At 41.2% G+C, this 23,294-nt stretch overlaps 1 protein-coding gene across 2 annotated transcripts in view; it reads right to left on the bottom strand.

The window, feature by feature from the left end:
* Positions 1-23,294, bottom strand: part of LOC117492333 (protein kinase C beta type-like) — a 97,644-nt gene that overhangs the window by 31,188 nt on the left and 43,162 nt on the right. For both annotated transcript variants that reach the window (XM_034142518.1, XM_034142517.1), the window contains exons 5-9: positions 22,849-22,977; positions 11,685-11,841; positions 10,444-10,578; positions 8,355-8,451; positions 2,397-2,540 (exon numbers count right to left, since the gene is read on the bottom strand). In XM_034142518.1, the coding sequence (XP_033998409.1) occupies positions 2,397-2,540; positions 8,355-8,451; positions 10,444-10,578; positions 11,685-11,841; positions 22,849-22,977 (662 nt within the window). The remainder of the gene's footprint in view (positions 1-2,396; positions 2,541-8,354; positions 8,452-10,443; positions 10,579-11,684; positions 11,842-22,848; positions 22,978-23,294) is intronic.

Below are 23,294 nucleotides of genomic sequence, written 5' to 3'. Positions count from 1 at the left end.
CTTCTGAGTTTATGATCTCACCGAGGTTCAATGTCTTATTTGAGGTCATTTTGGTCACAGTGTCTTTCATAGAGGCTGCCTACTCTACTGTGGATTGTGTGTTGTCACTATTGGCAACAGCCTTTTATCCAAGAAAAAGTTGTTCAGGGTCATTTGACAGCAGAGCAGACCTCGGGATATTAACTGTCATATGTCGTAAATGATGCCACAGTGTTTTCTCTGCTGACCTTGCAGAGTGAATTTACCCAGGGAAAACAAATGAATCCACACTCCACTGCACAACACTGCACTGATGCGGCGCCATGTTTTATTACAGCGGGCGGTGTTGGATTTGATAAACTGTCATAGATCATACATCATGTCTGGTGATACATAAATGGTCACTTTAGGAAAACGTGAGACTTCTTCAGGCCTCTAAGTTGACTAATAACTTAAAATGTTATTTATTGTAATAAAAAAAAAGGCTGCTGATATGTTCTTTTTCTTTAAAGACCAACAATTGGGTTAGAATAAGACACGTTTGGAGATGTGTTACTGTCACAAAGTGAAATAGTCCCCAACTTGTGGGTTTCAATTCTTTACCTTTAAGTATTTATCTGCAAAACGAAATATTCATAAATATATACAAAGATGACGTTTAAGTTTAAGAAAACAAAGATCATCAATTAATTGTTAAATCATATTGTAGTTGTAGTTTGTGACTTGATATTGATTCTGTTGTCTTATTTCGACCACAGGCCAGGGAATTGAAATCATATGACAGAATTTTTGACAACATCGAATACTGTATTTCTGTCCAAAGAAACGATATAATGTTGTATTGTGGTAGAACTTGTGATTTGAACAATTAGGGAATTGCACAATGTCCAGTAACACAACAAAGTTCAGAGAAATAAATGTAAAACTTGCCTGTTTGCAGTCCTTGTTCCAAAATAGTGGAACTAGTTACCCATTGAAATCAGGAAAGCAGAAACTCTGCATATATTTAAAAAAAAAAACACCTGTTTCGCCTGTACCCTGGACAAGATTATAATAAAAGCAAATATATGTGCACTTTTCTTGTTGTTCTGAGTTTGTATCTGTATGGCTTACTACACCTATTGTAAGTTGCTTTGGATAAAAGCATCAGCTAAATAAAATGTAACAATAAAACACAAAATAACGTTGTAGCTAAAGCTAAGCGTTAGCACAATGGACAGCATTCATACAATGCAGAGCAAAATGTTCCCACCCTGTAATAAATGCAGCTTGGGCTTGTGGTGTGTGTGTGTGTGTGTGTGTGTGTGTGTGTGTGTGTGTGTGTGTGTGTGTGTGTGTGTGTGTGTGTGTGTACATACGAGACGTAACATTACAGATCAGGCAAAAGCATGTGTATGCCCATGTGTGCCCATGTGATACGAGTGTGTGTGTGTGTGTGTGTGTGTTATTACCACACTGTAATGCAGATGTTCTGAAGGTACCAGCCTCCCACACACACTCAGCAACCATCACACACACAAGCGTCACGTGAACGCCTGTTTGTGCACGTGGTTGTGTGTGAAGGACTTTCTAATGTACCGTGTGTTGTTCTTTCTAAATGTGTGTGTGTGTGTGTGTGTATGCATGTGTCTGTCCACGTTTCAGGAATCTGTACGCATGTGTGTGTGTGTCGGGTATTCCAGTAATGATCGACCCTCGACTCAGTTTCTCCATATTGACGCATCAGTGTTGCTTTAAACGCCTGTTACCATGGAAACAGGCAGCCGGCATACAGGTCAGGTACACAGACAATGGTCTCTCTCTCTTTCTGTCGTTCTCTTTCTGTCACTTTCTCTCTCTCTCTCTCTCTCTCCCCCCCCCCCCCCGCTGCTCCACCCGTCTTTTACCCAATTTCCTCTCTCTCTCCCCATCTCTCCGTTCTTTCTCCTTCTCGCCTTGATTTTCATTCATTCCCGTCAGTCTTCCCTCTCCAAGGTTCCCCCCCCCCTCCCTCCTCTCACCTCTTTTCATTCACTCTGACGTTTTTACCTCTCTCTCAATTCATTCATGTCAACCTTGCCGCCATGCTCTCACATCTCTGTCTCTCCCTCCTTTCATCATTTTCTCCTCTTGTCACGTCATCCTCTCGGTCTCTTTCCTTTCATCCATCTCTGTCTCCATGTGCTCCGTCTCCTTTACCTCCATCTTCTCCTTCTGTCCACCTCTAAGCTATGTGTGTGGATAGAGAGCTCTGATGCTCTGTCCAGCTCAAACGCTAACACATGCTCACAGAGATTTCCATCATGGCACACAATTGGCTGTGTGTTTGCAGAGGTATGAGGGCAGCTACGCACAACACAGGTTCCTTCCTGTGGTTGATGCTCAGGCGAAGGGTCTGTCATCCACCAATCAGACTTAGGGATGAATAATCGCCTCACCTTGCCGAAGCTGCCCTTGCCCAGCACGATCAGGAAGTTGAAGTCGGCCAGCTTCATGCGGTCTTGGTTGCCGTTGGAGTCGAAGCGAGCAGCAGCGATAGCCGCCTTGCCTTCTGCGTTCTTGCCTGGTCCAATCTTAGCTCTCTGGATAGGAGAAAGAGATAGACGACAACATTAGACAGTGTTCTTACCTTTAAGAGCCAACTCAAGACCTACCTTTTTAGATTTTAAATTGTGTTTATTCTTGTTTTATTTAGTCAAGTGTTTATTGATTTGTTGTTGGTATTAAGTGTTTTTATAAATCACAAAGTTATATGTTACTCTGTCTATGGACTGAGAGGGGGTTAGGTATTGTTTCCAACATTTCTTTTAATGGTTCGTGAAGCACTTTGTGTTCATTTTTGTGTTTGAAAAGTGCCATTTAAATTAAGCTTGATGGATGAATTGATTGATTGTACATAAGATGCAACCTTTAAAGAGACTACAGGCTGTCAGTGAACTAGTAAATGTATTTATATTTAAGTATAAATGATAAACGGCCTTTAAACAGTATGGTAAGGTGAGAAAGAGATTAACTCATTTACTTTCCTCAACAATATTTGTCCCTTAGGTTCTGGGAACTACAAACATTTGTTTATGCAACAAATAATTTATAAAAGTATTTTGTATACAGACAGTCAGGCATTAACATGACTCTGCACTTCAATTCCGGGCAGATGGGGCTCATAGCCATGGAAGGCAGCCCATCTAGGAGAAGGACACTCTGAACTAAAACCAGGACTGAGAGGAGTTGCGCCCCCTAGTCCTTAATCAGCATAGTAAAGAACAACCATGAAGAACAAAGTCATCCCAAAATCCTATACGGAGAACCGGGATGACTGGAAGCGAGGGCTCGTCTGAGGACGACCTAGAGAGAGCACTTCACTTCATGCGACTGATTTTGTGGAACAAAGGAGGGCAGTGGCTGTCGTTCTAGTATCACAACATTCAGGTTCGCATAATGGCAGATGTGGGAAAATGCCTTAAAGGAAAATGTTAAATATTAATTTCTTAAGCACATCCATTTTGTAAATCTGTGCGAGTCATTAGTAACATTTATGTAACATCTTATCATCATTTGAGAAAGTCCTTTTGTAATGCTGCTAATTATCTGGAACCAAGTCTTTTTGCTTAAGGTAAATCTGCTTTACATACTGAAAGATGTTGTTACAATAAGATGGTGAGATATTTTCCTCAATTTTATTTTAAGCATATTTGAAACTTTAAAGTAATAAACAAATAGGAAAGAAGAATAATACATCTAATCCAGCCACATCTGTTATTTCAGAATCCAAACACTGTTGGTCCAATACATTTAAATAAAGGCCTTACATTTTTCAAATATCCCTAAAAAGTTCTGGGGTGCTTTTAAGAATTGGTGTCTTTTAAGATCAGAGAGTAACACTTTGTGTGAGAGAGACAGGAGTGGATGTGATGAATATGTTAAAAGGGGGAACATGTTTTGCCTTTTTGCTTCATTGTATTTCATTTATTCTGAGCAGGCACTTTAAACTTTCCATAACAAATATGTCTCCCAGTGAGTCTGCCACTCTGTTCCATCACGACTGTCACCACTTCCCTTGTTTCTGTCCTTCAACCAGTCACTGTGAACGCCATTTCTCTTTCTCTATAATTCATTTCTACTTCATCTTTATAAATGTGGCCTGTGTCTCTGAGGCTGCATTTATTCATGTCTGTCACCATTTCTCCTTTATTCACTCCGGTTCATTTCCGACTCTCTCTGAGTCAGTTCGCCTCGACCTTGTCACGCTCTCTCTCCGTGGTACGAAACTATTCTAATCTTATAATCTAATCTAATTATAATCTTACACTCCACTTTGTTAAGCCATGCTTCAATTTAAAAACAGTCTTAAGACATTAAGAAAATGCCTACACACCGAGAGACAGAGGTGCAGGAAGAGTACATCTTATCCTATCTTATCTGAAATTGCTGATCCGCACTGAGGCTCTCTCACTTCTTCTCCTGTCCTGTGCACTCATTTCTCCGCTGGCTTGTGTGGAAAATTGTCAGAGTGAAGCATCCTAGTACTGCTCCCTGCACCGTGTGTGTGTGTGTGTGTGTGTGTGTGTGTGTGTGTGTGTGTGTGTGTGTGTGTGTGTGTGTGTGTGTGTGTGTGTGTGTGTGTGTGTGTGTGTGTGTGTGTGTGTGTGTGTGTGTGTGTGTGTGTGTGTGTGTGTGTGCGTGTGTGATGCAACCCATACGGTTTCCAGACTCATCAATGGATAAAAAGGCCCTATCTGTCTCCATCTGTTCTAAAGCACACACATTCACAGACACACACATTCACAGACACACACACACACACACACATTCACACACACACTCCCACTCACACTCCCACTCACACAGAGGTATTTGTGAGCAGCAGAGCATGCTGAAGGCAACACTCTGAAAGCCTTCAGAGATCAATGCTGCACTCTCTGTCCACAGCCATGTGTCCAAATGTGTGTGTGGTTGAACAATAAATAGGATGAATGGCAGAAGGACAATCTGATACATTGCCTTGAAAACAAAATAGTTTTAACACCAACTTAAAGGGTTATTTGCTTTTATGGATATTTGTGTAATTAAAGGGGCAATAGACACGCTTTTTGCTTTAACTTATTATCAAGTAAATGTCGATTGCCCAATGTAATGGCTGTAGAATAATGACACCCTCCACCATTAAGTTGGTTCCTTATAAGCCTTGCTTTTCACTAAGCAATTCTGTCTGCCACTGGGAACAATCCCAGGAAAATAAACCAACGATTTACGACACAAAGGATGTGCGTCTGTTGCCACTTTAAGTAGTGATGGAAATGGTATGTACAACTTATTTGTCAGGGATAAGGGGAAAAGCAAAACGGACAGGGAAAGAGGAAGAAATTGTGACTGAAGTCAGTACACATATTGTATACATTGCTTTACCGTGTTTGACTTAAAAAAACACGTCATTTTATTTGTCTAGTTTTCTGCTCCTGGACTTGCTTAGAATATTGTGTGTGGGTGTGTGTGTGTGTGTGTGTGTGTGTGTGTGTGTGTAAATGCAAAACGTGCATTATTTATCACTGTGACTGTCTTGCATGTGTGTTTGTGTAAATGTGCACTGGGTGACGGGAGACATGCTGGTCAAAATACCTACAGTAAGTGAAGACTATTTTGTGTGCGTGTCCTTCTTTCTGCCATCTCTCTGAGAGCTTCACGCTAGAAGATGCCTACATGCTTGTGTGTGTGTGTGTGTGTGTGTGTGTGTGTGTGTGTGTGTGTGTGTGTGTGTGTGTCTGATAGCTGGCCCCTTGAGAATGTGTCTCAGTGAACGTCTGAGGACCATGACCTTGAAGAGATGGAGGGAACGAAAGACAGATAAAAGGGAGAGAAACACACAGGGGGGCACTCAAGGAGACAGAGGACAAAACAGATAAGTGAAGAAGAGAAAGGGAAACTAAATGGAGACAAGGGGGGGGGGGGTGTAGAGAAGAAGAATTACAAAGACATCAGCCCGTTAAAGCAGAGTCTTGCACAAGGAAAGACTCCTTTAAAGACTGATTGCACTGCTTTATGAGCAGAAGTCCTCACAATGGCCTGCAATGCTACAAGCAGAAACGAGAAGGGTCTCTTTTCTTTTACCGGCCATTGTCGGGGGTTTTCTGGGTTCCACTCGCAGTGAGCCGATTGATTGATGCAGGGCGACGTGCACGTGCTGGAGTTTGTAATTTAACCATGCCCTGGATGTAGGAAGGGCCTGATCCCTTCACAGCAAGGTAGGCCAGAGTATTGAAGGGAGTTAGGAAGCAACTGGTAACTAGTGAGGGAGCAGAGAAGAGGGGTAGTGTGGGATTTACATTTTAGTTTATGTACGGATTATATAAACCAGATGTGCCACACGTCACCAGCAAACATGACTCATATGTTTTGGTCTTGTCCTCGCCTACAAGGATACTGGATAAGCATTTTCAAACACCTTACGGAGGCCTTGGACGTGGTACTGACACCATGTGCAGAAACTGCCATTTTTGGAGTACTACCTGGCCACCGAATGATGAGGAGGAAAACTAAGGACAGTATAGCCTTTGCATCTATCTTAGCACGTAGAAGAATACTCCTAGAATGGAAATCTTCGATACCACCTAAAGCATCTCTATGGCTCAAAGATCTAATGATGTACCTGAACTTGGAGAAGATTAAATATAACCTGAGGGGCTCTTCAGAACTATTTGAATCTGTCTGGGGCTCTGTGATAGCCTACATAGCTGAACTTAAGACACTAAATTAAGAAGAAAGGGGGGAACTATGAATGTATGTACGTACGTACGTGTATGTGTATATGTGTGTAGGTATGTACACACATGTATGTGTATATGTGGGTATACATATGTGAGTATATGGGTACATGTATTATTGTTATTATTCTTTATTTCCTTATCTATTAATTTTCTTTTAATATTATTATCTTTTACATTACTTTAACCTATATATGTATCTATTTATTTAGTTATTTACTTTACTAGCTAGGACCGGGAGGGGAGGGGGAGAAAGGGAAAAAAAAATATTACTGACTTTACGCTAAGCTCAATATCTTCTGGCAATCCTCTGACTACAACCAGAGCTAAAACAGGGACATGCTAAAAAATTAATAAAACTGCCCATCACAGTTTCACACATCTCTCTGATCAACACTTTTTCAGAATGACTAATGTTTTAGTTTCAGAAAGACAGAAGGAGCGAGGAAAACAGAAGAAAGAAAAGGAAACGTGCAGAGCAGGGTTATCCTCGCCACGGCGCACACACACACACACACACACACACACACACACACACACACACACACACACACACACACACACACACACACACACACACACACACACACACACACACACACACACACACACACACCACACACACACACACACACACACACACACACACACACACACACACACACACACACACACACACACACACACACACACACACACACACACACACACACACACACACACACACACACACACACACACACACACACACACACACACACACACACACACACACACACACACACACACACACACACACACACACACACACACACACACACACACACAGTGTGTGCCAGACCGGATGGCACTGTAAGTGTGCCTGCCAAGTGCTAACAGCTCTCCCAGAGAGGCTCTCGCACAGACACAACAGAGGCATAGTGCACACACACATTCAAAAGCTCACCATACCGACACATTCAGGCACACATTTCTCACATAAAATAACAAATAGGATATAACTGTGTCTCAATTTGCGTACTTCTGTAACTATATTTGCCTTTTTAGGTGCATAAGTACATCTCAATGATAATAATTGCACTACGAGTACCCAGATGGTGCCCTCGTGATGATAAAAAAACAGCCGTGATTGCTGTTGCGCGGTGAAGACAACACTAAACAAATAAAAGTTATACATGTGTTTAATATAGTGTATGAAGCAATATAGCACTTGCTCTCATTACAAAAATACCCTGATCTGGGCTGTCATATAGCTCAGTGGGTAGATTTACTGGGGCCAAAGCCGTTTGACCTACCCTCTGTCTCCCCCTATCATAGCTGTCACTCAAATAAAGGCACTGGTTGCCCAGACGTTGATTAAGCTAAACAAAAAAAGTGATCTGCTGATTTACAGACATTTCTTCCCCAGTGTAAGTCAATAGGAAAAAGTATTTTTGGGCCCAAATGACTGACACAGGAGTTGTAGTACCATCGTTTGGCCACTAAGAGAATTTGCTTCAAAATCCGGCTCACAAAATCCGGCTCACTTCCTGAGGGTTTGAAGACAAGGACATTCCCACACTGAGCAAGAGTTCACAGTGTACAACATACAGTGAGTCCCAATAGACTTTGTATATAAGGTTACATATGCGCACAAACCTCAAATTTCTGCCGTAGCTCCTCGTTGCCCTCCTCCCCTTCTGGAGCGACGGGAACATTGAAGTACTCGCCTTCTTCCTGGGAGAGCAGCTTAAACCTGGAGAGAGAAAGAGAGAATATTTCCAGTCAAATCAATTCCCAATTAGTTTATACAATTTAAGCGTTTAACTGCTTCCATTAGCCGAAGCTGCTGACTGTTAGCGCAGCGATTTAAAGTCCTCAAGAATAATCAGATGATTATTTAGTAATTCACTCTCCTTCATGGTGATCCAGCAAAGCCAGACAGAGACGGGGGAAAACACAGCCGAGATGCTTATCATTTAACAAAATCATTAGGAGATAATTTCTCACATTGGGCTCATTATGACTGATGCTATAAGCTCATACCTCACAGCATCACCCATACATTCATATAGTTAATAACATTGTTCTGGGTGTTTACGATTTAGCGACACAGATATCAACTTTTAATATCGCTTTAAGTTTCTTCCTCTCAGTAAGCGTGGCTCTGTTGGTTATCAGCATTAGTTTGATTCTTTTTAGTTATAGCAGAGTTTGATGGTAAATATGAATCGCCTTATGATAGGGAAGTTTCGTCAAAAGACTTAAGCAGTTTTAAATAGTTTTATGTGGCTTCTGCCGACAATCCCACAACCCGAGTTAGAACTTAACAACCTGTTTTAATCAGGCATTTTTACTGCAAGTTAAGTATGTTACTAGACAAAAAAAAGACTGTTTCCACAATCAACATCTACGTCTAGTCGACCAGTTTTGTCCTGAGATGTAGCTTTGAGGAATATATCCCGCAACCTGTTCTGGTCTGATGGATATCTGCTTATTCACTTGTTACATGACATGTATTACTTTGCATTTATACCATTTGCTGCTTATTACGTAACATTCTGACTCTCTGTACACAGCACTAAGATCAGATCGGTGCTTGAAGAGGTTCAATCTCATAACACTTACTTATTTTACTTCAAATAATATTTTAATCTTTCAGTCTTAGGCACTACTTTCATGAACCCTGTGGTGTGGCATGACCCACAGTCAAGTGCGCCCTGCACAGTGAATTGGGGTTGGCTTTTGGTAGTTTCCCCATTGGGCTCTCGGATATGTGATACGACCAGAAGACATGTAATATCATATAGGTGTGTTTAGAGGCTTTGCGAATCATAGCCTATCACATTTGCAATATTTGAATATCCTTTAATCACAGGGATATCTACCACTGGTACGTTTTCGTCAGGGTACATATACAAACACAGCTCATCAACTCAAGTGTACAGCAAAGAGCCGTAGGTAGCTATGTGATCTATTGTTAATGTAAACATTTTGATTAAAGCCACTTCTCTTGTGCCGTGGAAACATCTAAAAGGAATGAAAGACGATCAAACACTGCCTACAGGTTGCAGCTTTTTCAACAATAGAATCCGCTCCTGGCTGTTAAGGATGCATGACTTTGTTCTGTTTGGATAGTTATGGAGTTACTGGGTTTATGTGAGATATTTCACCTAATCAGAAAACATGGTACAACTTAGAATGATCAAATCAGATAGACATGAGTGTGTCATAAGCTTGACTCTTTACATTATTTGAAATCCTTTCCATAGAGGGCAATAACAAAGAAACACAGGAGCCTCATCTGTTCCTGTGACTTCTTGTGAGGCTTTGGAGCTTTACTTAGATGGAGTACTAGAACACACTCACTTGCATGGATTCTCTTTACTCTCAATATCAAGTTTTTAATGGCCTCCCTCCACCTCCACCTCAACGCTGGCATCTCATTAAAAACCCTGACAGAGCGGCGTCAGCAGAACGAGAGGAGGAGAGGGAGATAGGGAGAGATAGAGTCTGAGCGAGAGAGGGAGAGATAAAGAAGCGGAGATAAAGAGACAGGGTAGAGACGCGTTGGCACTGAGTTTCACCAGAATAAAATAAAGAGCTCCAAATAAAGTATTTCTCCAACAGTGCAGTAATGAACAAGGTCACCTTCACTCTCCCTCCTCCTCTACCTGAGCTGCTTCCCCTGCCTCTCATCTCTCCACCACCCCCCCCCCCCCCCCCTCTGTCCATCCTTTCATCTCACCATCCATCCACTCCTTGTTTCTGGAGCTCCGAGATGCCGAATGACAGCGATCCCATAAAGTCGTTGCGGCTGGTCAGGTCCCAGTCCCAGATCTCCACCGACAGACGGCGGTCCTTATCGTACTCCTTTAGGTGGCTGCGGGAGAGACAAGGACAATCAACAGTTGGAGGAAGGCTGAGAGTAATGGGTTTCTTATATATATATATTTGTTATGTTTAATCATTTTCATTTCAACAGTCAAAGGATTGTACGATACAAAGACCCACATTAGATACAAAACATGTAAAAAGCAGTGGCCACAACTTTGTGCATTTACAAAAGGGTACGATACAATACTATCAAAAGGATAGGATAGGATAGGATTCGATAGATATGATACGATAGAATAATATATTGCATCACAGCAGCTCGCTTTGCAACATCAACAGGGACAAACACTATACAGAAAGAGACATTTAAGATAATATTACAATGACCAAAGACAATATGTAAAAGACTCTCTAACCTACAGTACATTTGACTTGGGATTTAACTCTAAATGTATTTCATTTGAGGATTGACTGCTGCACAAAGACTGCTTCAGTCTAGCCTTATTTAATGGTAGGTTTCTGTATCTCTGATATGATGGTAACAACTCATATTCACTTGAGAACATTAGAGCAGTCTTGAATTCATCTTTCCTGTTATAACAATGTCCCTGCAATGTGCCTACTGTAGCATAATTCCTCTGGTAATCAGATTCCTCACTCTTCCCAAATACAAGAAATAAAGTAGTAGGTGTCTGTGGTAAGTCTCTGTGTAACATTCAGGCTGCAAACTGTCTGTCATATCCGGTTTTACTTTGTTGGATAGGTGCAAAAAAAACCACCTTTCAAATGGAACATCTGCACCCACATGGCATGCAAATGCAAATCCCAGTCTCCCTCCATGCAAACTGTGATGAAGCTGATTAAGAATGTAATTGGAGCCAAGTGCAGGAAACCACCCCAAAAGCAAGGTTTTATGATTATAATATGCCAGATGTTTTTATCTGAGCGCCAGCGGTTACACATGCTTGGAAATAAGACGAGCATAATGTGATGCTTTTAAAAAAAGAAAACTGCACTGGGTGAGTGAGAGAGATGGAAGAGAGGAAACTGAGATTAAATTATTAAAGGAAGGAGCGCCGAGAAAAAAGGCAGAGACAGACAGACGGATAAATAAAATAAGAAAGCAGCAAACATGGTGTTATGAAGCCTTACAATTTAAAGGTCTCATTCCAGGTGGGGTTCAGGCAGCACTTTATGGTCTTGGTCTTCTGTTTACTCTCGCTGCGGGGGTCTGGGATCAGTTTAAGCTTCACGTAGGGGTCTGACAGCCCGTTGGGGTCCATAGGAACCAGATTCCTGCCCTCTTTGACTGGAGGCAAGAAAACAGGATATACAGAGGGGTGGGGAGATAAGAAAAGGGAGGGAAAAGGTGAGAGGAGACATTTGGATTCAAACAAAAAGGAATCTCGGATCATCAATTGGATTTCACATACAGTAAGCAAGAGCTGTTTATTTTGACTTTTTTAAGCATCTTTGAGCTTATTATTATTGTATATATATATTTTTTAGGAGCATGATTTTTCTCTACCAGTGAGAAGGCGTTAAACTCACTGTAAACTCTGATTTTAAATGAGCCAAATTGACTTTTTATTTTATATAGATAACCAATTAAAAAGTCCCTTCCATTCAAATGAAAAAAAAGGGGGAAAAAGGGACAAAATCATAAATCTATAACGCAGTGGCGAACCGTCAGGGCCTTCAAGGTATTCAGAGAATACCCTGGAACACTCAGATAAAACAAACAAAAAATCGATTTAATTATATAAATAAAATGTAATAAAATGTAATAAAATGTATATAAAATGAATAAATGAGAATCGTATCTGTGTTGTTGATCTGTAATATCACAGTGTTACGTTGATTTGTTTGTCCTTCTCGGTCCATGCACTACGCATTTCAGTGGTTTTGTGTTAGAAAAGAAAGCAACCAATCAGATCTTGTTCTGGGTCTCTGGGTAGAATATCCTTCAACCAAGGTATTCTATATCCTTGATAGAATGCCCTGGCCGTTGCACTGAATGAGAGCGTACGTTTGGACTGACAGTTTGATCAACCAATCATATATTGATTTGTAGCCAATGGGCGTATTCTTTCAGAGTTTCCCTCGGTTCCAGGGTACTCTAGAAGGCCCGGTAGTTCACTGGCTCGAGACGGAGGATCTAGATAAATGCCACGAAGCAATTCATATGCCGTTTTATTGTTTTTAACGTTGAAATGACAAGTGCAACAGGTGAAGATGAAGTTGTTGCGGAATTGTTGTGAGTACCCTTTTCAAGACGACAATTCAGTGAAAAGACGGACATTATAACGCCGGGGGGGGGGGGGGTGTGTCTACAGAAGGTCCAGTTGTGATAGACACGGTTCGCCACTGCTATAACGTTAGTAGGGATGGGTATCGTTAGGATTTTATCGATACCGATACCGCTTATCGATAAGGGTTTAAACTAGGGAAGTAGCGTAATTCATATACCGATAGCAGCACCGTTTGTCCAGCGGCTTAACGGTATACCAATACCGTCCAATCAGGTACCGGTACATACTTAGTACCGGTTCTCGATACCCATCCCTAAACGTTATACTTTTAGACTGAGATGAACATTAACACCAGAAAATGGTATTCATTCCTTATGTAACCCAAAATAAAGACCACCTTCAACGTAATTAAAATAATAAAACATAACATTTTAAAACATTTCCCAACATTATTTCTGTAGCCGTCATTTACCGTACACTTTTTTTTTTTTTCAGGGAACACTTAACCTTATATATATATACACATTGCTACCTTTCCAGACCTCATACTCTGAAACTTATTGACAACAATATTTGATATGCAGGACTCTCCCCTCCATTTAGAAAAAACAATTTTCTTAAAAGGTTTAAGGGGAGTAATATTACGATTAATCCTCACTCGCATGTCTTTTTTATTTTCCACTCTCTTAAACACTGCATGAATGGAAACAGCAGGCGCGTTTGAATTTGTTCATATGACCTTAAACAATAGAGCCATTAAAGTAGGATATATTTCATTTATTTAGAGTCCAATAGTAATTTATCAAAATTAATTTCAACCCATATTAAGGAGGTTGGCAGGTGTTAATTTCAGGCCTTGCGTGTTGTATGTGCATTTTAAGAGTGGCTCTTTTTGAAACCTCCCCCTTATACCAACTAATTAAATTAGGTATGGTAAACTCACACACATACACAATAACCAAGAGTTGTATTTGGGGTTAAAGCTTTAAGGTTGCCACATCTGTCTGTAATGACCATGTAGTAAAAAGGAAGGTTGCCAGTCCCAACACTAATCCTTCTTTAGAGGCCGTCTGTTATTGGGCTGTAATCGTATTCCAGTGGCGTAAAATCCCCCAAGATTGTGTGTGTGTGAATTTATGTGTGTGTACAATTATTGTTGCCGGTCAAGTTGGGGGTCACATCCAATTACCAGAAGCAGGAGGGGTGGTGCCACACACACACACACACACACACACACACACACACACACACACACACACACACACACCACACACACACACCACACACACCACACACAACACCAACACACACACACACACACACACACACACACACACACACACACACACACACACACACACACACACACACACCACACACACACACACACCACACACACACACACACACACACACACACACACCACACACACACACACACACACCACACACACACACACACACACACACACACACACACACACACACACACACACACACACACACACACACACACACACACACACACACACACCTTAGCTAATGTAGCTCAATAATTGTGTTCTGGGGAAAATGATGGAAACGGTCTAAGGGGAAATAGTCCCATCCTGTCAAAAAATAAAGATCTAAGAACAGTTTTGTGTCAGTTTTTCCTTCCTTGAATACTCAAATTGGGCATCTTGTAAGTAGAAGTTTGACTCATAGTAAAAAACCAACTCACCGGTTCAAGTTGGGGCCTCTCGTCTCCACACACCAGCTCCCCGTCAGAGGGGTGACATTAATTATTCATGACCTTTTAAGAACTCAGCCTAGTGCCCAAAGATCCCTCTCTACAAACGTGGAAACCTAAAACTACGTCTCCGGGTATCGTGATTTACTGGGTCAGTTACACTTCGAATATGGTCACGCAAAATGGAAAACAAATGTGCATTTTAGCACTTTGTTTTGGAGTTCACACTTCTTTCTTACAAACTATCAAAGACGTTTAAATATGAAGCAACATGGACTGACATGTTACTATTTATTGGACGATTTGAATAATTGTAGGTCCTTGGTGAGATCCCATTGGGCTGTGTCCATACTTCAATTGGCTAGCGCCAGGGTCTTACTACTGTACGTCAGATGCCAAATGATCTGTATCAGCTCTGATCCTGCGCGGCTGCCAATGTGAGTTGCCTGGCACAATTTTTTGTTATCCAGTATCATCATACTACTTCTGTCTATTATGTCAATTTCAAATAGAGTCTGTCTGTTTCGCAGATTGTTTGTTGAAGATAATTTGAGATATTTGAGTTTGGCTAGGGTTTTGCTGCACTAGACCCGTTTATTAAGCATCTTCTCAAGTAATCTGGAAACATTTAGGTGTAAGAGTGAAAGTAGACAAGACTACAAGTGGACTTCATTTCAGAGATGACAAAGAGGGATGGCTTAACATAGAGGAAATGGACTTTAATTAACAGTAAAATGATAGGGGAACTGTCACATAATACTACTCCATATTATGACATAATACTTCAACACTATGCAGGTCCTTTTTGTATTGTCACCGCAGAAGAATTGCACCTGAGTTACCATGCAAGTGATACGTTTCCGACTGCTTCCACCAACATGATGTTGAGATATAGGTACAAAAAGAAGTACCTCTTTTGCAAAACATGTTAACAATTGAGATGCAGAGCTGTCAAAGCGGGATCCTTTCAAACCATGACTGAAGGGGATAGCTCGCGGTGTGAGAACAAATCTTCAAGAAGTCAGAGAAATGGAGTTTCATGCCGGTAAAGCGCCATGATACGCTAAACTCTGAGAGGTTAACCACAGCACGGGTCGGGCCCAACGGCCAGCATTAAACCCTCAGCGGAGCGGGTCAATAAATATTAGATGATGCCTGTTAAAGTGACCATCAAATGCTGGTTGAGGTGAGCTATAAAGAGGGTAGCATGCCAAATGGTCTCAAAGGACACTTACAGTAAATACAAGAGGGTGTGTGTTAGTGTCAGTGAGAGAATGATTCTACTTGTGCATGTACATGTGTGAAATCTGCATGTGACGAATGAACATCTTTCTCTTATACATATGTGCTAATTGCAGAGAGCATGTATGGGTAAAGATGTGTGTGTGTGTGTGTGTGTATGCGGGAGATAACGCATGTATTTGAGGCTGCAGGGAGTGAGAGGAGATGAGAGTGCAGTAACAGCAGAATACTGTATGTGCACAGCAGCGTGGGCGTGGGCAGAGCACCTTTTCCCATGTGAAACAGCCTCAGCACAGTCTTAGTGAGAGTCTTCTTTCCAACTGCTACTTGCTTTTATATGTGCTGCAAGATGTGTGACGATTTGCCAGATTATTCATAGACATTTTGAAATTAAAGTGTTTGTAGGTGCAGTGTGAATCCTGTTTATCTTTTTTATCAGAATAAATGCATTACACTACAGCTGCATCATGGCATAGAGAGCCTGGTGCTACCATGCTGTAACACGGTGAAGCAATTACTAGCTGGCTTCGAATCATTTGATAATTTCATTTGAGCAATGAAAAAGTCAAGAATCAAAACCAATATTAGGATCAGAAGCCTTATCGTGACTAATTGGTAGAGCAAACGTCTCTGAGCCTGACATTAGACTTGGATATAGATGTTTGAGTACCTTCCTTGCTCGCTTTGAATATAAGGCTTCGGAGTTGAGGTGTGAGATCGGTCGTTCAAACAAAACAAAAAAGGCTTAGGTACACATAAGGCAATCATTTAGGCAAAATTAAGAGTTCAAACCCCTACCCAGCAATGACAGCAAGACACTAATGGCGCATTTTCACTACAGCGCGGAGCGCGGTTTAAGCGTGCCGTGCCCGGCCCGTTTTTGGTTCCGTTTCCACTAGGCGTAGTTCCGGCTAGCGGGTACTTTTTCACAGTTTTCTGGCTCTCCAAAATCGAGGTTATTTCCCGGCTGAAAAAAACTAGTGAGAGAATCGCTGGCAACTACAACAAAATGAACATATTTGACCGTGATTTCATTGTAATACACGTTTCAATATGATGCCGAAGTAACAACATACTGATACCAGTTAGTAAAAACCATGAATTAATGCTTTGACAAGTCTGCAGACAAGACGGCAGGCGAAAAACCTTTTAAAATGTGTGTTTTCTGAATGGAGATCGGCTAAGCTAACGTTGTATATGCTCCGACCACACTCACAACAACGGCCTATACAGACATAAATAAACCAGCGACTGTATTCGCCATGACACAGACAGTCTGTGGTTTGTACTTGTTTAACTTTTGTCTAGTTTCTGAACAGATATGAGGAGCTGTGAGTTCTGAGGGCTAACAGCTAACGGCTGATGTTGGTTTTGTGTTTCGCATTGAAGATGACGTCACGGCTCCGCCTACACTGCGTTACTATAGTTACTACCCCAGTTCCTAAAATGTAATGGAAACGCAGCATAAAGTGAGCCTGGCCTACCAAGGCCTAACTATACCGTACTAAGCCGTGCGAGGCCCTGCAGTGGAAATGCGCCATAAGTATTCACAAATGTTTCACTTGTGGACTTTTGGCTGTCTAAACACCTAATGATGGTTATTTTGTATATTTTTAGGGTCTTTTTGGAGGGTTGATATGTTTTATGAAGACATACTGTGCTAATTTTCAGGTTCATATTTGTATGTAGTGTCTCTACTGTGACATGTTTAAATGCTTTAATGTTCAAAAAGCTCTTTATTTTTCTCATACTGCCTGTGCTGCAGCACCTCTTTTCACCCTCTGTCTGAAACCAGAGCCCAGTCTGCTCCGATTGGTTAGCTGGCCGGCTCTGTTGTGATTGGTCAACCGCTTAGAGATGTCCCGCCCCTTAGCCTATCACGTACGATGTGTTGGAGCACTAGTTAATAAAAATGCGAGTTTTATAAAGTGATCTCACTATACTTCAGAAGTAACCAAAGGAGTCCAATGGAGGCGTAAACTCCCTCTGGAGGGAACTTTGGGATGTTAGCCTTTGCAGACCATTTACATGCACACCAACCTATACAGTATAACACACTACAGGGAAGGAAACACCTCAAACAGCATAAAAAAGGCCTCTTTAAACAATAAGCACCCACCCATCTCTATGACAACTGTTTTTCCCACCCTGCCTTTCAGATATCCAGCTATAAATCCACCAGGCAGAATGTGCAGCACTAAAGGAAGGGGGCACCTTTAAGGCCCCGATCCCACGTCCCACTGCCTGCTGCCTGCTCCTTGTCCTTGAGCTCGATGCTGATCCTGCATCTCTATGGGCCGTGTGAGCTTTGATCCCCCAGTGAAAGGGGAGGGATGTGACTTAAAAGTGATCAATACAGTGTCACTTTACAGCCATGTCAATTGCTTTGATTAAATCCATAGTTAGTGCATTCTCCATTTCTCAGTGTGGCAGCCATTTCCACCAGCTCCTGCTACGTTAAGCTGTGGAATAATTCTGAGTGCTTCTAAAATTCATTCTCTGTGGTGGTGTTTTCTTTTTTTTTCTTTTTTAACCTTACTGCAATGTGGGAGTAATCTACTAGTGGCTCCACACTGACCCCTGTGGACAGAGAAGAGTACTACACCTCCAAATGCCTCCTAGCCTGTCCACTATTACCACACAGAACATGAAGAGGTTTGTATAACAGCTACCTAAAATCAGGAATTTAACACACAATTAATGTGTGTTTTGGCACAAAAAAATGCAAAATCCTTGCTAGTTGGACAATAATGTTAATGCATTGGAGACAGACTGACAGATATTAATACAATAGATTAAATAAGATCATTAGATTTCCATTTTTCTTGACAGTTTCTGCTATTCGGCTCAATTTAGTTATATTTCTATTCTGTAGCACTGATTTGCTAGCAGTGTGTGTGTGTGATAAGTCTGCTCTTATCATTTCTCACAGTAAATCCCAGCTAATGATCAGTATACGAGCGTGAGAACCAGGAAGAGAGAGTAAGAAGGAAAAAGAGGGATGAACCCCAGCAATAGACCATGAAGGGAAAATGCTTATACAAGCAGAAATTAGCACATCCAAAAGTTATCAGAACGGTTTTGTTATTGGAGACTTTGTTTCAATGTTTAATGATGAACCGATTGTGTTTATTGATTATATATGAAGTGCAATCCCAGAGGCATCAATCATTTCTCTCTTTTGTAGCAGAATTGGAAATCCATTTGTTTTATTTAAAACAGGAAGAAATCGCTTTAACTTTCATAGATCCACAATCAAAGTAAATTGTATTTAGTCAGTAATTACTTTTGTAACTCTCTGCCAAAAAGTAATCCAATACATTTGGGCAAATTCAAGCCATGGCTCCATTTTCCAGGAAATATCTACTATACGGAGTTATCTAGCGCTTGGGAGAAAATAGTGGGAAATCTGAAGGTGTAGAAAAATGTATATGTACACTGCAGCTGGGTATTTAACTAATATATTCAAATGCAGTCAGATTTTGGAGATGTGAATAACTGTAAATACTTTACCAGGTGTTTATGTGAAACCAGCTCATTCACCACCAGAGAACAGACTCTCCTTTTTGTACGTGCCATTGAATTAAAGGGAAGGAAATGTCCGGCTAAAAGTGAGTTCTACATCATTTAAGTTTGATGATTTCTGTTTGAGGCACAGCTGTAATTGAGTAGACAGGCACACAGCAAACTTAAATTAAACCTTTGCCGCCACCTGCAGGTAAGACAAGGAACTACAGGTAAAGTAGAAAGTAGGTGGTGACACTGTTCTCATTTATTTATCATATAAATAAAAAATTAGGCAGGTCAGGAAACTCTCTCGAGGAAAGAAGCTACTGTAGCCTGCATTTGTATAAGACGTGTTCAGGCAAGAAATTAAGTGAATATAAATCAATTGACTTGTAGAAAAAATACTTACAACAAACATCCGGTCGTATGTTGTTAATTTCTTGGAAATAATTATTTGTTTTATGATGTTTTTAACTGCAAATGATGAACTAAACGTATAGATAAAGAGACTTCTAGAAACATCTTTACATCCTAAAATATTAACAGACTATATTGGGTAGCAACTGCCTACTTTGGAACAACATTCAACCATCACCACAACAAAATAATACTGGAAATACTGACGGACTACAAACAAGCCTTAATAAACCAGAACACAAGAAGAAATTCAAAAGCAAAAACAACTCTAACCATATCATCAAAATCAGTTTTGCCTTCAATAACATTCCTAATGCACAGATGCTGACCATCTTTTGCTGAAAGCAACAAGTCAACATATCCATCCTATACACCAGGGGTCGGCAACCCCTGGCACGCGTGCCATCATTGGCACGCGGCACCGTAACCAGTGGCACACTAGGAATAAGTGGAATAAGTGTGCAAAATATTTAAATTGTATTTTCGGATCCTGAACGAGACCGCCGCCAGAGCGCGTCTCCCCGTTACCTGCAGAAGGAAGCCATGCACGCAGCGCAGCCCTGCTCTCTTTAACTCCAGGTGACTTTCTGCCGCTTTCCTCCGTGGTGCAGTGCTGATCGTTTCACCACAGAGGAAAGCACTTCACAAATTGCAGTACTCATAAGGAGCTTTACAAATGCCGCAGTTTTTGCGTGGCTGTGTCTTTAGTTGAAAGCCCAGTGGCGATCTGCTCATCTCTCATTGAAATAATATGCTACAAAGGGGCGGACTGGCCATCTGTGTGTTGAACTTTCCTGTCGGCTCCCAGACCGTAGTCGAGGAGGGCAGAAGCAACGAGCTTCAGGTTCAATAACCCACTTTAGCTTAAATGACTGGAGAGAGGCGAGCTCTTCTTGGGAGGCCGTTGCATTTATTTAGCTGTTCTTCTGTTTCACAAAATACATCACAGACCTCTGTTTTTCTGCTGCCTCGTTTCACTTCCAGAAACATACACACGCTCGCTCACTCTCGCTCTACCATCCACACACACACACACACACACACACACATGCACACGCCACACCCCTCTCTCTCTCTCTTAAAGGGACAGCGATCTCATCTCACTCTGCATGACCCTAATATCATAACATGTGTGTTCTGGAGAATTACAGAACGGACGATCGTCCTTATTATTATGCCATTTAAACCAATTATTTAAATGTGTTTGTTAAATTCGGTATCATGTAAGTTGCGCTGACAGGTCCACACACTGCTTCCCCGCAGCGAGGCTCCCCCCGCCCTCCTGTTGATAGTTCACGAGCGTCAAGTTCCTCTACGACCCCCCCTCCCCCACCCGTTGATAATTCTCGATCGTTGGCACGCTGATAACAATTTTTTTTTTTTTTTTAAATGGCACTTCATATCAAAAAGGTTGCCGACCCCTGCTATACACTAACCTCCATAACGTTTGAAAAATGTGTTGCGATGACAATGTTTGCGGTTTGATGGTTGGACACTGTTGAGGTCTCCATATTAGGTTGAGTAATTAAAACGAAAGTTAATTATAATCAAATATTTTATATTTTTCTATAATCACAGTATATTCAAAACACAAGAGGTTTGTTAAGTTAGGTTTAAGGCCTATTTTAGTTTATGGGTGTCACTGATAAGAGAGGGGAGACAGTTTCTTCCCTTACACAGGGGGGGGGGCTCCTGACTTGTTGGAGACTACTAAGGCCCCAAAAATGTGTTTATGCCATAGCCATAGAATAGGTCTGGACATGTCCCGTCCTGCACATCAGAGGCCATGCCCATTTTCCACAAATATGGGTATGTAGGAGGTGTCTTTAGGTTTTTCTGTCCTGTTTTGAGCATAAAAACACTGGCTGAGAGGGAGCTAACTCTGGAGAGGGGGGTTTTTCCCTGGTAAAGCTCTCTCCCGAGAGCTGGGTTTTTCCTCGGTAAGGTTCTCTCAAACTTGGTAAATATCTCTCGAATTTCTTTGTTGAATGCTGAGTGAATTTCTTTGTTGAATGTTTAGCACCCAGCCACCTGTGAGGAAATTCCTCCGAATTCATGCTGGACTAGGTGTGGATATGAATTGATGTGAATTGATTTGTTGAATGCCGAGTGAATTGTTGAATGAAAGTTTGAAACTGTTAGATCCCACTGACCATTTATGAGGAACTGTCTCTAAATGTTGTCGGACTCTAGGTGTGAATGGTTAGCACTCTCGATTCATGAGGAGATTCCTCTGGGTTGTGTGAATTATTACTGACCATTTATGAGGAACTGCCTCTGAATGTTGTCAGACCCTAACCACAGCATGATATGTTTTGTATGATTGTCATTTTGTAAAAACCCTGTACAAGTGTGGACCAATTTTTCTTCAAATAAACTGATCCCACCCTTTGGATTGGGACAACTTAAAAGAAATCTGCGCCCTCCTCTCCTGCTTGAAAGGTAAGAAATGCACATCTGCCACAACTCACACTTAGTATAGGGCTACACCTCATTACTGATATCAAAAATCCTTCGGGATCGCTTAAACAGATTTAGCGGGTCGTCTGAATTGAAACCGCAGTTAATTGAACCTGGTTCTTCAGGAGTTAGTAGAGGTGAGATCTTGCTGACGTTGGTGGGTCTGAGCCAAGCAGTAAACTTACATGGACTCAATAGCTTTTATTAGGTCAATTAGTAGGTCCGAGTAATTTGCCGGAATAAATTAACAGCCCTCCCGACTCCGACAACACAGTGTAGTTCATTCATTCTTGAGTAACCACGGTAATAATCATATTTACAGGACATTTGTTCAATTTCTAAGGTCAGATGGTCGAAAAAGGCCAGCAGTTCTATTAGTCAGCATATTTAGTATTTGTAATGATTTACTTTGAAACCAATGTAAGCTTTATGTACTTTTGTACTGATGCATGTATTGACATTCAATTCTAATCAACATATTAGTAAAGAAGTAGAAATTCTATCTGCATCTGTTTGCTGAAATTAAACTTGTAACGGACACAGAATAAAAAGAGATTAAGTTTTATCTCATGTAACATCTGTTGCACCCATCCTGTACCTCTGCAGATCTTCCAGTAGAGGGAGGCAGATGACTAGTGTTGCAGAACATGAACACACAGCGGTGTCTTATAGCTGTGTGTGAGTGTGTGTTAATGGATAGATATACTTACTGGTGACAGTGAGTACGTTGGTCTTGACCTCCGCGGTGATCTGGAGGCGACCTCTCCTCTCGGTGTGGTCTGTCCCACACAGGCTCGGCACATTGGCCACACAGCGCTTATGGATGTTCATCATACAGTCTGGAAAACACACACATTTAAAAAATATTTAATGTTTTTTCAGATAATCAGAATGTTAAATTACATTCTCTACATTAGAATACATCCTGTAGTAATTATGTGGAATAAACAGATGTAGAAATTAACAGTGTGTTATAAACATATGTGAGTGGTGACAAGCAAAGACTACATTATATTTATTTTCTAGAAGGGCTGTTTAAAAGCAATTACATTTACACTGAGTTGGACACAACCTGTATATGGAATATCAAATGCTGCAGTGTGTGTTTGCTAATGGAAACCTGATCAATCACAGACAGTGAGGCTTGTGGATGTGT

The sequence above is a fragment of the Trematomus bernacchii genome, unplaced genomic scaffold (assembly GCF_902827165.1).
Source record: "Trematomus bernacchii unplaced genomic scaffold, fTreBer1.1, whole genome shotgun sequence".
NCBI classification, from domain to species: Eukaryota; Metazoa; Chordata; class Actinopteri; order Perciformes; family Nototheniidae; genus Trematomus; species Trematomus bernacchii.
Note: the sequence above shows the minus strand (reverse complement) of the source record. Positions and strands in the feature narration are given on the sequence as shown.